At 45.3% G+C, this 16,885-nt stretch overlaps 1 protein-coding gene across 1 annotated transcript in view; it reads left to right on the top strand.

Moving 5' to 3' along the window:
* igdcc4 (immunoglobulin superfamily, DCC subclass, member 4) overlaps positions 1-16,885 on the top strand; it is a 153,630-nt gene that overhangs the window by 103,215 nt on the left and 33,530 nt on the right. Inside the window, exons 5-10 of the mRNA XM_083760046.1 lie at positions 3,905-4,042; positions 7,757-7,909; positions 11,874-12,110; positions 12,691-12,867; positions 13,660-13,824; positions 15,522-15,659. Coding sequence (XP_083616172.1) covers positions 3,905-4,042; positions 7,757-7,909; positions 11,874-12,110; positions 12,691-12,867; positions 13,660-13,824; positions 15,522-15,659 — 1,008 coding nt within the window. The remainder of the gene's footprint in view (positions 1-3,904; positions 4,043-7,756; positions 7,910-11,873; positions 12,111-12,690; positions 12,868-13,659; positions 13,825-15,521; positions 15,660-16,885) is intronic.

Raw genomic sequence — 16,885 nt, 5'->3', positions numbered from 1 at the left:
GTGTATCTTATTTTGTAGTACGGTCCCTAGTGTTTCGTGTCTGCCTAGTTGCTGTTCCCTACCTTGTCTCACCTACCTTGTGATGTGTCAGTGTTTTCACCTGTGTCGTCCTGTTAGCCTATCCTGTGTTTGATTGTATTTTGAGTTCACCTGTGTCTAGTTAGTCTTTGTCTATTTATATACCCCAGTTTGTTCAGTCCCTTCTTGTCAGTTCGTCATTTCATGTCGGTGTGTCTACTGTGTCCTTATTTTGCCTGCCCCATTTTATGGGAAGTTTAAGTTCTAGTTTAATAAACATCCTGCCTTTTGGGTCCTCTGAACGCACCCTGACGGCAGGGCTGGTGGATCAACGTGTCAGCTGTTAGCGCTGCGCCGCGGGCCGCGGGGCTAGAGCCGCCGTGCCTCTGCTCTTGTCTAGAAATACCTCGCTGGCGCGTGGTGGAAAAACCTCATATGTTGCTTTCTTGTTTTTTTGTTGGAACAGCAACTTATGTGACTATGAGTACCAGTAGGGGCGCTGTTGTGGCAGAAACGGAGAGAGAGAGAGAGAGAGATAGTGCTGCACTGTTGCCTGCTAATGAGAGAGAGAGAGAGAGAGAGAGAGAGAGGGGGGGGGGGGGGGGAGTTGCACCACTCAGTTCACACGGGTGTGATTTTTTTTTAATCCATTAAGAAGACCTGAGGGGCCGATTCTAAAAATATATATCTTCCAATAGTTACGTATTTGGCTGTGGACCCCCATTTAAAAATATTTTTGTTCCACTGACCCCCAGAAGCAGAATAAGATTTTAGTTATTTTAATATTATATATTCTGTATACAGTACGCTATAGTAACACGCGAGAAGCGACCTCGCCCTTTATCCGCCTGAGTGACGGCAGACTGCTGGGCGAGCGCTGGTGCTTTGGCATGCGGCGTCGGATCAACATATGGAATGAATTATGACCTGGTCATATATGGAGCGTGTCTTGAGTGTACAGGTTTTGATGAGGTCAGATCAATATAATGGAACAGGAAGGACGGGTGGGGTCGGATCAACAAATGGAATTTAAAAACAGGTCAACTCCATGTATGGAAATCTAAGGGTTTGAGGTCAGATATAGAGTTGTTGGCTGGCTCCATGCATGCAGATAGGTGATGATCCAGCCTTGGTTATCCAGGGTTAGATGATGTCAGTGTCGTGATCTTCATTATCCCATTCTGACCGGGCACCCATTTTGGTGTCAGCATCATGTTATGCTTTAGCTATTGAAAAATAGCAGATCTACAAGCTCATATCGCGCCACCGAGTGGCGCGATACGAGCTTGTAGGTCTGCTATTTTTGAAAAATCGAAGACACTTTTAGAATCTGATCTCAGGTCAGAATGGGTTAATAATGAAACTGTCAGGATGTAATAGACATTTTTAGAATCTGATCTCAGGTCAGAATGGGTTAAATGGAGATTGCCACATATGGTGGCGTGATCATCACATCCACAGTGCTGTCCTCTGCTAGTGTTCCCAAAACAACATGAGAGATGCCGGCTGTGTAAAGTCGGGCCACCTCCTTCAAGTCCATCAGAACATCAGTGGACGTGTTGGGGCAAATGGCCAGAATAAGATCATCACGGCAGCTGCAGAGGATAGTTTTAGAGGTCTGTGGACTGGATCCGTACCAGGTGGATATACAGTAGGGCAGTCATAGAAGATCGAACTGTATGTGACCAAGTGGGACGAAGAAGGGGAGTACGCCTTCCCTGCATTGACTGTTTCTCCTGCAGTGAGGGGTTGGCAGGAGGATGGGGGGTTTCCTCATGTCTTTCTCAACTCCGGAGCTGCAGGGGAACTTGTGGACATGACCAAGAAGGCAGCATACCGTACATGTGTGAAGGTGGTACGTCGTGACGCTCTGCCAGGAATGAAGGCATCGAGGTGGGACAGTTATTTTTGGTCCAGGCCCTACCCCGAAAGGCAGCTGTACAAACCACCCAGTGGATAATCATACATAATACATATAGAGGGGAGTGGAGAATAGGTATCTGGCACACGTAGATCCCAGTAACAGGGTGGGGTACGTATCCATTTTGTGGACGAGATGAATCAGTGTTTCATTTGTTTGTCGAGTGTCCAAGACTAGGTAGGGGGTTAGATTTTGCAGAGGGCATAACAAGTCAAATAGGGGAACATTTTTCCCTTGAAATGTTTATCTTTGGTCCGAAATACATTCAGCAGCAAGAAAAGACCTGTTGTAACACTGGTCAACTTTGTTTATGGATCTTGTCAAGCTGATTTTGGAAAGGGAGGAAGAATAAGGTGCAGACGTTGGGGTCGGTTGATCCCTTGTTGATGGCAAAGGGGATAATGGTAGCTCGCATTAACCCGTTTAGACCTGAGATCAGATTAAAAAAATGGCTTCTAAATCTAGTTAACCCTGTGCTCAGACAGTTTTCTGAAAAAGCCATGTTTCTATGTCAGTCGTTCTTCGATAGCAGACCATACAAGCTCAGTCTTATTTATGTCCATCAACTTTACAAATTAGAAGGTTGTGCATGTCGCTTACTGCTTATAGTCAGAGTTGTATAATTTGGTCCATGCGCAACAAACATTTAGCACATCCTTTCTCTTGGTTAGGCTATAGCCTCTCAGCAGCAACGTCTCACTGTGTATACGAGAGGAGAGGAAGTTAACCCTTTGCTCGAGAGATTCACCTCGCAGCTATAGTAACTATAAGAATGTAACTATGAGAGGAGCACCAACATGGCAATTCACTGGAAAATTACACCACTTCTGTCACCGCAAAGAGTGTCCTTGAGCAAGACATATACTGAAACCCCAAAGTGTCTTTCCTCAAGGATTCTTTTGACACAAATAGCTGGGGCCTCATGGATGCAAATCATGGACCTTCGGTTTTATGGCAAATATTGAAAATATCTCACTATTTCACTATTCAGTAATGTTTTGACATGCCGCATAATGAAAAATAATGGCCCGACACAGAGGAACCAGCTTAACCCATTTTGGTGTTTTAAACATTATGTTGCAATTTGCTATTGAAAAATAGCAGATCTATATTTATTTCAGAAAACTGTTTTTAATTTTGACGTCAAGCCCAAATGGGTTAAATGAGCAAACCTATTGGTCACAACAAGCCCATTCAACATGTTGGCTATACCGACATAACTGATCCGAGTGCTTTTCTCCGCCTGCAGGTTCTACCACGCAGGCCCTGAACCATACCGACATAACTGATCCGAGTGCTTTTCTCCGCCTGCAGGTTCTACCACGCAGGCCCTGAACCATACCGACGTAACTGATCCGAGTGCTTTTCTCCGTCTGCAGGTTCTACCACGCAGGCCCTGAACCATACCGACGTAACTGATCCGAGTGCTTTTCTCCGTCTGCAGGTTCTACCACGCAGGCCCTGAACCATACCGACGTAACTGATCCGAGTGCTTTTCTCCGCCTGCAGGTTCTACCACGCAGGCCCTGAACCATACCGACGTAACTGATCCGAGTGCTTTTCTCCATCTGCAGGTTCTACCACGCAGGCCCTGAACCATACCGACGTAACTGATCCGAGTGCTTTTCTCCGTCTGCAGGTTCTACCACGCAGGCCCTGAACCATACCGACGTAACTGATCCGAGTGCTTTTCTCCGTCTGCAGGTTCTACCACGCAGGCCCTGAACCATACCGACGTAACTGATCCGAGTGCTTTTCTCCGCCTGCAGGTTCTACCACGCAGGCCCTGAACCATACCGACGTAACTGATCCGAGTGCTTTTCTCCGTCTGCAGGTTCTACCACGCAGGCCCTGAACCATACCGACGTAACTGATCCGAGTGCTTTTCTCCGCCTGCAGGTTCTACCACGCAGGCCCTGAACCATACCGACGTAACTGATCCGAGTGCTTTTTCTCCGTCTGCAGGTTCTACCACGCAGGCCCTGAACAACGTTGTGATCGTGGCGCCGCCTCAGAACGCCACCGTGGTGCTGGGGCGTCCGGCTGTGATGGAGTGCATGGCACAGGGTCAACCCAAGCCTCTGGTGTCCTGGAGCAGGCAAGGTAATGGCTGGCTTCATTACGATATGTGTTAAGAATAGGCAAACCGGACTTTTGGAAAAGTTTGGCAACGCCACATGGATTACTTTGCAACGTTGCCTATGCGGGTGTAGTTTGGTGAACTTTGATCGATGCATTGAGCGCCTCTCACTTTACACGGGTGTGATTTTATTTAAACGTTGTGCCTGTCACTGTTAATCCATTCTGACCTGAGATCAGATTCATACGAGGTTTCCGCCGGACACACACTGGTCTGATGAACCCATTCTGACCTGAGATCAGATTCTAAAAATGTCAGTCGCTCTTCGATTTTTCAAAAATAGCAGACCTACAAGCTCGTATCGCGCCACTCGGTGGCGCGATATGAGCTTGTAGATCTGCTATTTTTAAATAGCTAAAGCATAACATGATGCTGACACCAAAATGGGTGCCCGGTCAGAATGGGTTAATCTATTGTGTTTCCTGTGATGTTTGTACATCCATACGGGAAGTTCGGCAACTATGGACTTGCCAATGCAAAAATGTACATCTGTTGGGGCCAGCGGTGGCCGAACGGTTTGCGGAGCGGTCTTGATATCGGAAGGTCGCTAGTTCGTATCCCCGGACCGGCACGTTAAAATTACCACCGTTGAAGTGCCCTTGAACAAGGCATTGAACCCCCGACCATGAAATGTTCTATGAGCAGGGCCTGGCTGTAAACAAGTTCTTGAGCTTAGTCCAGTTACCCTGGGTAAACATAGTACCTTTCTTTCTTACTTTGCATCATGTATTGTTCATATGCGCTGCCCCGTCCAAATAAACTCATAAAGTAAAGTATGAAATCAAGGAATCATCTGTATTGCTATGATCTCTCAAATGATTGTGTTTGTTGTTGAAAAGCGAACGTCAAGCCAAATATATTTCGGAACTGTAATAGTAGCTGACTGTCTGTTTCGTGTGGAGAGAGTTGCATTCAGCAACTTTTTCCCACACCTTTCAATGGACATACATAGTAGTCTGGACAACAAAGTTGCTTAGCAGCATTGATTCACAATGCTGAATGAACATTTGTATTATGTTGTTAGGAGCTGGGGATATGGTCTCTCTCTCTCTCTCTCTCTCTCTCTCTCTCTCTCTCTCTCTCTCTCTCTCTCTCTCTCTCTCTCTCTCTCTCTCTCTCTCTCTCTCTCTCCACTACCTCACCCTCTCAAACACACACACACACACACACACACACACACACACACACACACACACACAATGCGGTCATAGTAGTGTTTGTTATTATAATTCTAGAGGCGACCGACTGCCAAAACAAATCCACTGAACTCCGATGCTGAAATGTTACAGATCCACCTGCTGGCCATTTGGTGTCACTACAGGCCCATGGCACCTGCTCCTTCTGTCTCTTTGTTCTAGTTCTCAGACCAGGGTTTCTCAAAGTGGGGTCTAAGGACCCCCAGGGGCCCTTTGGGGGGTTCCATGGGGGTCCCCATCAAAACGAGGAACACTTTACAGTTTTTCACGATTGTTAACACACGTTTTTCACAACCTAACGGCATTCTCAAAACTGCACACACAAAACTGAAAACCTCACACACAAAATGCTAAACCCTGACACCAAAATTAAACTTGTGTTTTCATTTGGTACACACAGCCATATGTTCAATTGACACACGCATACCATGCATTGAGTACACACAGCTAAGCATTTGCTACACACATGCCAAGCATTCACAGCACAATGAAGTGCAAAATTGAAAACACAATCATATAAATGGGACACACATGAATAACAATGAATGAGCCATTTCTCCTTTTGTAAAATGACTCAGTGTAGGCTTACTTTTTCATAGTCAAACATAAAACAGCACACAAATATGCAGCCAAATAATATCACTGTGGGTCATGTGTGGTCAGGTGTTACCAACAAATTGCTCACCAGAACTGAATGTTTAAAGATTTGAATAGTTGTGTATTGTAGGTTGATGCTTTGAGATTCTATGTGTTAAGTGTGTGCAACAACTGAACATTGTGTGTATAGCGTTTGGACAGAGTGTAAAGAAGGAAAGTGTGTCGAGCGATTAGGTACATGAAGTGAAGGTTGTGCAAATGTTTGTGTGTTAACAATTGTGAAAAACTAGACACTTAAGCCCTATTTTATCTTTCAGCTATTTTTTTGAGCTTTTTTGATCGACTATTTTCAAAGAATGTTAACAGATCTACACACATCTTGACAAATCTTCTCTCATGGGGGGTCACTGTCACAAAGTATTTTTTTGGATGTGCGACCGCAACCAAATACCGGTACATATGGGTGGGGGTACAGTCAGTACTTGACATGAAAGTGTTTGAGAACCTGGGGAGTGGTTTGTGGTCTGCTCACTATTCTGATATCTAGGACGGAGGTTCTCAAAGTGGGGCCCGGGGACCTCCAGTGGAGTCCATGAGGGGTTTCTATGGGTCCCCAAAACAGTTTAACCCCTTTTGACCTGGGAACGATTCTATAAATGTCTTCTAAATCCTGACAGTTTTCTGAGAAAGCTGTGTTTCCATGTCAGTCGTTATTCGATTTTTCTAAAATAGCAGACCTACAAGGCTATGAGCTTGTAGATCTGCTATTTTTCAATAGCTAAAGTGTAGCATAATGCTATACACCAAAAGGGGTTCCCGCCCAAAATGGGTTAACCTTGTTTATCCATGTATATGTTACAACTCACAAAGCATCACGGTGCCACGCGTTGTAAGCACTTTTCTTTAGCTATTAAAACGAGAAAGTACCTGTGTGTTGTGTCTATATATTTTAGCCGTGGCTATTCAAAATGAGCAGATGTGCAAGCTATTTTTGAACATTTTGGGAAACATCTCAAGTGTGAGAACTGCTGATATAGAAGGCATTTTGTAGAGTCGGCCTCAGGTCTTTAATGGGTTTTAACCCATTTTGACCTGAGGCCGATTTAAAAAAAAGTCTTCGAAATCCTAAAAGTTCTCTGAAAAACCTATGTTTCTATATCAATGGTGCTCAACCTTTTTCATGTCAAGGACCCCCAGAATTATCTGTATTTGGCCGTGGACCCCCATCTGAAAATATGTTGTTCCAGGGACCCCCCCCAGAAGCAAAGACTTGAGTTAAAAACATTCATTCACGATTTTTCAAAAATAGCTCTGATCTACAAGCTCGTAGTGCGACACTCGGTGCCGCGCTATGAGCTTGTAGATCTGCTATTTTTTCAACAGCTAAAGTATACTTTTCTTTTTTTTTTTTTTTTTTTTTTTTAAAGATTTTTTTTTGCGGCTTACGCCTTTTATTGATTTTTTAAGGGACAGATAGTAGGCTGACAGGAAACGGGAGAGAGATGGGGGGATGACATGCGGTAAAGGCCGTGTCGGGTTCGGGAGTCGAACCCGCGGCACACCGCGACTGGATCACCAGTCCGGTGCCCAGACCGTTACGCTACGGCCTGGGCCTAAAGTATACTTTTAACCCATTTTGGGCGGGAACCCCTTTTGTTGTTAGCATTACGTTGTGCTTTAGCTATTGAAAAATAGCAGATCTACAAGCTCATAGCGCGCCTGTGTGTGTGTGTGTGTGTGTGTGCGTGTGTGTGTGTGTGTGTGTGTGTGTGTGTGTGTGTGTGTGTGTGTGTGTGTGTGTGTGTGTGTGTGTGTGTGTGTGTGTGTGTGTGTGTGTGTGTGTGTGTGTGTGTGTGTGTGTGTGTGTGTGTGTGGTGTGCGCAGACGGGAAGCCCATCTCCACAGACGTGGCGGTGCTGGAGACCAACCTGGTGATCCGCGACACGAGGAGGCATCACGCCGGCGTCTACGTCTGCCGCGCCAACAAGCCCAAGACCCGAGAGTTTGTCATCGCCGCTGCCGAGCTGCGCGTCCCCGGTAAGACACACACACACACACACACGCTGCACGGGCAAGACCTATACGCTGTAGAGCAGGGGTATTCAACTGATTGTGAACGAGGAGGGACCACCACCCTGACTTATACGAGAGGAGAGGAAGCTAGTTAAACCTTTGCTCGAGAGATTGACCTCGCAGCTATAGTGACTACAGTGTAAGAATGGACGCAGCGGAGAGGAGCACCAACATGGCAATTCACTAGAAAATTACACTACTGGAGGGGAAAGGAACCGGTTGGAATAACGTGTTCCTTCCACGCGCTACGTCCAACCGGGAAACTCCCCCCTGTCAAGGTGTAAAGGAGCAACTTGGACACTCAGGCATGAAGGAAGCATGAGTTCAAGTCCGTTGCTCTCCCCATGTCCCCCATATATGGGGGACTAGGTTGGTGGAGGGTGTGTAGAGCCCAGGATCACAAAATCGTGGGATAAAAAATATATAAAAACAAAAACGAAAAAAATGCACCACTTCTGTCACCGCAAAGAGTGTCCTTGAAAGGAGCAACTGCCACCGATCTAAACGGACCCATATCCTGCAAACTTTGAAAGGCAATCTTAGCCAATCGGGAAGGAATATGAGGAAATGGACAGATGGAGAAGAGGACAGATAGAGATAGTGTAAACCGATTTGCGTGATGTATGGATAACTTGTGTACGAGTAATGTACAGAAATGTGTTTAGCAAAACTCGGCCTCATGGTGGTGCTATAACAGGGCGTTGTGGAGAATTTGAGGCAGTGGTTCGTCCTTGGCATCCAGGGAGTGTGGACACACACACACACACACACACACACACCCACACACACACACACACACACACACACACACACACACACACACACACACACACACACACACACACACACACGGACGGAGTGCAAAACATAGTCTCTCCCCATGCTTTCGGCCAGGGACCACATTCAAAACCTCCACGGACCACCTGTTGAAAACCCCTAGTGTGGAGAGTATCGGCGGAAGTACCACTCAAGGAAATTACATTGAGGCTTTTACAAAACTGTTTACATTCTCTGTGAATGAAACAAGTGCTGTGATTGGTAGAAAAATACCGTATCCGGGGGAAATACATCTGACGGATAGCCTATTCGTTATTCCGTTATTATTTCAAAACATTTTCAAAAAACATTCCCAAAAAAGCAACATTTCATGAAGAAATGAAATAAAAATCTAAGAATTTCCATACATGTTCCAAATTTCCAAAAATGTGAAAAGGAAGGCTTACAAGTCACAACTTTTTTCCAGGCTGTTTATGCATTCGATGCATTCATGACCACTGTGAGTATACAGTATACACCTCATTGTTTTACTGTATAATGAGACATAAGTGGTGCGTACAGTACACCTCATTGTTGTTACTGTATAATGAAGTGGAGTGTACAGTCCATGCATAATTTTAGTTCTATCTCTTACTGAAATTGTAATCAACTAGTAGTCTCTATCTAAGCCTTTATTGATGGACGTAATCTTTAATTCCCTGTAATCGGGGGCTTAATGTAACAAAATGTAGCAACTTTTAGCTTGTTTGGCTAACGGCCGATGTAATCTACCTAAAACCGGCCAAAATCTGCACGTGCACGCTCTCTCGCACACACACGTGCAGTCTTTATATGCATCGCTGGGTAAAATGCGATATTTGGGGCTTGATTAGAGCTTAATTTGACTTAGTTATTAAAATCAACGATGACAGCTTAGCATCCCGGACATCTGACAGTGCATCTGAGTGCAAAAAGCTAGCAGATGTTGTGATCCGTTGAACCGGAAGTGATATCGCCAGATTAGCTCTATTTGGTCAAAATCAGCATAATGGTGAAGTTACCGCCACCATCAGGGCTTGGGTATAATACTATAGGATTGCCGTGTTAAAATGAGATATAGTGTGTATGTCACAGATTTTTCTCTAGCACAATCCACTGTTAATTAGGGTGGCCATAAGCCAGTTAAAAAGTTTGAGAACCCCCAAATCCACCACGTTCCACCCAGTGTCTACTCTATATCATCTTTGTCAGGTGGAAACCTCAAACAAGAAGAACAAATGTCCTCTTAAGATCGGTTGGTGAATGAGGCCGAATTGACAGCCATGACAGGTGTTGGAAGAGTGCCAAAATATGCCAGTTTAGCAACGGTTGCTAAGCTAGCACAATAACTTTTGGGGTGGGATTTATAGAGAAGGGTCAATTACTGGTCCACTAGGTTCCATTTTGTTCACTCTCGGAGTTACAGACCCGTAAAGAGTCTTTTTGGACCCCTGGTGGACCCTAGATTGAAAACGTCATTCAGTGGGGGGGGGGGGGGGGGGGGTTGTTAAACGGGAGGAGTGGGACGGAGACGCTACTTCCTCCCGGTGGGGGCTCCTCAATGGCAGGTGAACAGTATGGTAGAGCAGTACTGACTCAGTCTCTACCCACAGTCACACATGGTAGACATTATGTCTAACATATAAGTTTATTTTAAATTTTTGCAGGGCAAATTCTGTACTTTCCGGTTCAACAAGTTTCAGAGGCTCGTATCTTCTTCATTTTTTTTCCAATTTCAATGAGCAATACATCATAATGAAAGGTTACAGTGTGCAGTTTCATAATATGTAAAGAACTGAAAAATGACCATGGCCCCCTTGTATATCAAACCATTGTCCCCGGTCACATATGTTAGACTTACAGTATATGAAACTTATATGTTAGACATATATATGACATATATTAAATTGGACCCCCTGAACATATATGCACATATATGAACATAATTTTATAAGCTTCATATAAATACTTTCCGTGTGGGATATGTGGGGTGTGGGGAGGGTTAATTTTCATAACGACCCAATTGGGAAATAAATAATTGGATACCTTTTCAAATTTCAGTTTAGCTGCCGAACGTTTGATTTTTTATTTTGGAAATGATCCCATAATTAATTTTTCAGCTGATTAAGTATTTAATGTCACGCGTTGCCCCTGGTACACCTAATGACCTTTTGAAGGAGGTTTCTAAGTGGACAAAAAAAGTGTGAGAGAACAGAGCCTGACAGGGTTGACTAGAGGATTAGGGTAAGCCACCATGAAGGCTTCTCGGCAAGAACCTTTGATGAAACGTCTAGATTAAGACATTTTTACTGTAACTTTGTTCTGGTAATGAATGACAAATCCAGGCGTACATAACCAGTGGTGAAAGAAGCACTCAGATTATTATGAAATTGTATGTGAATGTATTTGGCCACAAACCCCCCATCTTGATTTATTTTCTTTTTTCCTCTGCCGCACACTTTTGCCAGTGTGCATGTGCTCACCTACCCCTGTGCTATAGTCACATTTAGAGACGGATCCCCTGGTCGCAAGTTTCGCAACCAATGTATTTCCTATTTCCTGTGACAAGATATCTGCGGGGTAAACATTCAGCTCTTCTACTATACAGTGAATGGGAAAGTGACTGATGTTCGTCTGCTCAAAACGTTACTCTTTTACCAGCTTTTTACTAACACTAACTTTACAAAGATTGCCCAGAATATCGGGACGGACCTGTATTGACATTCCGTTTCTCTCCAAAGTAGAATTTTGCCACTAGCAGCCATAAGCTACACAGGTTCATCCCAATGTTCTGGGCATCTTTGTAAAGTTAGTGTTAGTAAAAAGCAGGTCAAAGTAAACATTTGAGCAGAACATCAATCACTTTCCCATTCAATGTAGTAGAAGAGCTGACTACATGTGTACCCCGCAGATATCTTGTCTCTGCATGCCTACAGGAAATACGTTGGCTGCGACCAGGTATAACAGTAGAAATATCACAATATACAGCATACGCTTTTTTTAAACTCTATTGCCAGTAAAACTCTGTAAAAGCGGAGCTTTCTCCTGTGTCCGTGTGTGTCCCCCGCCTCCCCCACCCCCCCCCCACCCCCGCCCCCTCCCGCCCCCTCCCCTCATCCCCCCCACCCCGCAGCACCTCCGGTGATCCTGCAGCCCCCGGAGACGGTGTCCCTCTCCCGGGGGAACACGGCCAGGTTCGTGTGCAACAGCTCCGGGGAGCCTCCGCCGGCCCTGCGCTGGCTGAGGAACGGCCAGCCCCTCCGCTCCTTCTTCAGGAGGGTGAAGCTGCAGAGCCCCGGGGTGCTGCTCATCAACCAGCTGGCCCTGGAGGACGCGGGCTACTACCAGTGCATAGCCGACAACAGCCTGGGTATATATATGGCAAAGCGTGGCACGTGGCACTCAGTCCCCACAACGTCCCCCTTTCATGGCCCCGGAAGAGAATTTCCCTTTTTTTTTTTTCCCATAGACGTTTCAGAAAGTATTTTAGTTAAAGACCTTTTTAGCCAAATGTTCTTGTTTGTATACAGGGCGCCATTGAAAAAGAGAGACCCTGGTCTCAATTGGATTCCCCTGAAATAAAGGTTTCAATCAATCAATCGATCAATCAATCGATCAATCAATCAATCAATCAAAAACTTGTCTCCTGACAAATCATGCCAATAAACAAAACAATTGGGCCGAACAAATGAAAGGGGGCGTTGACTGCGACACTCTATTGCACATTTATGTTGACGATAATTTAGATTAATGATTTGATTGTGCTTTTGGCATTGGAAATTGAATTATTATGAAAATAAATGACAATTCCGTTTGCCTTTTAGGCTTTGTAATAGCAACGTGCAAAACCTTTTTTTAATGTCACGATCCCTTTAACCCCTTAACCACAATTATTTGCACGAGGATTAATCGTCATGTAAATTGTGATGGACGGTGACAACCCCGTACAGGTACGGCCTGTGCCACGGCCAAGCTGACGGTCATCGTGAGGGAGGGTCTGCCCAGCCCGCCTCGCCACCTCTCTGCCACTCCTCACTCCAGCACCACCGCCATGCTCACCTGGGACAAACCTGAGTACAACGCAGACCAGATCATAGGCTACTCTGTGCACTACCAGCGCGCTGCAGGTCTGTGTGTGTGTGTGTGTGTGTGTGTGTGTGTGTGTGTGTGTGTGTGTGTGTGTGTGTGTGTGTGTGTGTGTGTGTGTGTGTGTGTGTGTGCGTGTGTGTGTGTGTGTGTGTGTGTGCGTGTGCGTGTGCGTGTTAGGGTGTTAGGGTGTTAGGGTGGCCGGTTTCCCGGAGCCCCGCAAAAGTGTCCTCCTTTCTGAGGTCTTGCAGGTGGCCACCCTAGTGTGTGTGTGTGTGTGTGTGTGTGTGTGTGTGTGTGTGTGTGTGTGTGTGTGCGAGGAGGATCACTGACTGCAGGGAGACGGAGTGCACACAGAACAGCAACACGTTAAAGTTCTACTTACTAGAAAAGAAAGAGGCAGCGATCGATGGAGCCTTAATTTTCGGGACATAACATTTTGCTAAATACTGTTATATGCATGACGGTAGCAGGCTGCTGCCTCCTGTGCTAAGCTAATTTAGCTAAAGCATCATCCATGCATCACAACCAAAACAAACACCGCTAGGACTATAGCTTTGACGGTTGAGAGAGAAAAAAGCAACCAGGTCTATGAAAATGTCAACAGGCTAGATCAAGTTCGAAAACCCGAAAAAGTCAGAAAATAAGTAAAAAATAAGCAACTACTGTTAACTGTCAAGCATCATTGTCCAATGTTGTTTTAGAGCAGTGGTTCTCAAACATTTTCATGTGAAGGACCACCAATATTTTACATAAACTTTACAGATAATAATTTATCTCACATGTTTTAGAACTAGTGGTTTAATGCATGCCTTTTCATTGTGTGGCGTCAGGCTCAGATAACATGGAGTACCAGTTTGCGATGAACAACGACACCACAGAGTACCATGTGAAGGAGCTACTCCCCCACACGGCCTACACATTCTACGTGGTGGCCTACTCGCCCATGGGCGCCAGCCGGCCCTCCATGCCTGTGACCGTGGAGATGCTGGAGGATGGTGAGTTGGAGCTATAGAAGCTAAGCTAAGTTTTTCAGATAAAAACGTTGATTACTGTGTGTATATATAAGTGTTTTTCTTTGGTTAAAATAATTGTTAAATATCTCTGATGCTTTAGAGCAGGGGTTCTCAACACGTGGGTCGCGACCCCTCGGGGGGGGGGGGGTCCCGAAATTATTTTGGGGGCTCCCCAGATGATTTTAAAAAAGGATTTTTTTTTTTTTTTTTTTTTTTTGCAACTGAATGGCTGTAAAATGGAAATTGAGTTTACATAGCACACATAGTGCATGCATAAACCTCCTTAATGATTATATCTGGTTTTAGTAGACATGGCAAAAGCATTTCCGGGGGTCTCATATACGTAAGCAGTGCTTCATTTGTAAATTATTAGGTGCCGGAGCTCCTGTGCGTGCACGTGCACAAACGCGCACATCCACGCGCATAATTCGTTTTTTTATATACATATATTATATCATTTTGACCTTTTTTAACACAACCAACGGCCAGTGACCCACCCACCCGTCAGAACAGTATAGAGTAGGCATATTTTGTCTATGCCTTTAAATGTTCTGATGAATTGAAAATGGAGGACCCTGATATAAGTCTTGAGCTTTTTCTGGTTTTATACTCGTAGCAGTCAGATTTTGTATTGACCTGTGTAGGCTATACTTTCGTTTGAACTGTACCCATTCTACAAACTGAATAACATTTCCAATCAATCAATCAATCAATAACATTTGCAGCAGCAGGGACCCGCCGGCCGTATAAGAAAAATAAGCCCCCTCAGGTACTCATTTAAACTATTTTCAGCAATGGTATAATTGTTTCTGTGGGAAGATCTTGTTGAGCTGGTCATTTTGAAAGTAGCTCTCAAGTCAAACAAGTGTGGGCACCGCTGATCTGTGTGATTTCTGCAACAGGCCGCACAGACATGAGTGTATCCAAAACAACAACACATTGCCATGTCCTCTCCTTTCAACACACATGGATCAATGCTGTTCAGTAACAGGCAGTGTTGTAGTGCTACTTTTAGAAGTGGGGGGACGCCCCCCCCCCCCACTACACCCCTGGTAACAGGGTTGGGCAATGTGGACTATTAATAGAAGAGTGGGCTTCGGTGAGTATTTTCTCATACCTTTAATTTAAACAGCTGTGCCAAGCACAAACTGGCTCACTTAGAGAGTCAGCTAAAGGAGAAAAAAAAAAGAAAAGCACTTTTTCATACCGCTTGTCTCCTGGAGTGAGCCATATTATTATTACACTAGCACATTTCCTAGGAAGTGCTGTTCCTGCTGAATTCCACTGTTTAAAATCCAATTCTGAAGCGTTGGTCTTAAATATTAATGCATAAATGCATATCTTCCGTGTTGTTTTTGAACTGTGCAATATGGCTCAATTTCCGTATAAAATCTTACGTTGAAAGCGTGAACCTCCTTGCCAAGAAATTTCAAAAGTTTCAACATTTCCTGATCTATAAGAAGAATTCAGAGGAGCAATACTTTGTGTGCGTGTTTGCGTGCGTGTTACAAGAAAAAACTTGATGATACAAAGATTTGCAGACCACCTAGGCTCCCTGTGGTAACTCTGATGACCCCCTATACTAGGGGTCCCGCGGTTCGGACGTCCCTGTTGAAGACCCCTTGCTGTGGACCTTTCTCAATAACAGTCACGTGACATGTGTTCCATCCACCCTGCAGTTCCCAGCGTTCCTCCACAGATGTACATCGCCAGCACCTCCCCGACGGACATCAGGCTGACGTGGCATCCGCTGTCCTGGCAGCACAGCCGAGGAGCGGTGACCCGCTACCGCATTGAGTACAGCACACTGGAGCAGGGTGAGCACACACACACACACACACACACACACACAAGGCCAGCGTATTGGTACATGACCTGCACAGTGTCTATTATGTATACGTTGTTTAGACATGCAGCCCGACAGGCTTTAGTCCGACAACACCGTCGCTCCCGACATGCGTGGCCGGTAACGACTAACCCGTGGCATGTTAAAACCAACTTGTGGAGGGGAAAGGAACTGGTTGGAATAACGTGTTCCTTCCACGCGCTATACGTCCAACCAGGGAAACTCCCCCCTGTCAGGTGCAAAGGAGCAACTTGGACACTCAGGCATGAAGGAAGCATGAGTTCAAGTCCGTTGGTCTCCCCTTGTCCCCCATATATGGGGGACTAGGTTGGCGGAGGGTGTATAGAGCCCAGGATCACATTAGATGATTGACACAGGGGTGAAAAATGGGTTACAAAATCGTGGGATATATATATATATATATTTTAACTAACCCGTGGCTCCCGACATGTGTGGCTGGTTAAAACCTAACCTGTGGTTCCCGACATGCGTGGCGTGTTAAAAGTATCCCGTGGCAGGTTAAAAGAAACCTGTGGCTTCCTGTGAGGTTAGGTTTCGGGTTTGGGTTTTGGGTAGGGTCTCGGACTAATGTATGCAGTGGTGGATTAAAAGTGCCGTACAAGTTGTATACTTGAGTGAAAGGAGCAAATATCACAATATAAAAATACTACAATTACAATTCGTCCCTGTCGGGACAAAATCTAAACTTAAAAAGAATGTCCCTTTTTCTTTTTTTTTCACTTCGAGTAGCCAATTATTTTTACCCCCTTTTTCTCCCCAGTCTAGTTTTTTTTTTGCCAATTAATTCCTCCCCCACACACATTTCCGTGTTGTCACCGCTGTTGTATCCTACTGGCTCACCTGTCAGTGAGGAGCCCCCACCGGGAGGCCTTCTCCCTACTCCTCCCTGCTGACAGGTGCCTCCACAGCCCGTAGGAATACATACTGTCAAATATCACCCTCTCCGCCCGACTTCCCTCCCCCGAACACAGGTCAATTGTGTTCGCACGACACCCGGCAAAGCCGGATGCACCACGGTGGATTCGAACCCACTACATCCGTGGTGGTGGGCAGGTACTTTCATGTACTAATATTAATGCCTTACTCGATCATGCTACAACAGCGTCACACCAAAGCATCAAAAGTAGCAGCTTGTCGATGTACGATCTGCATCTGTTATTTGAATCTGAATGAGTT

The sequence above is a fragment of the Protomyctophum parallelum genome (assembly GCF_964188405.1).
Source record: "Protomyctophum parallelum genome assembly, chromosome: 2".
Classification (NCBI taxonomy): domain Eukaryota; kingdom Metazoa; phylum Chordata; class Actinopteri; order Myctophiformes; family Myctophidae; genus Protomyctophum; species Protomyctophum parallelum.
This window is presented reverse-complemented; position numbering and strand designations above follow the sequence as displayed.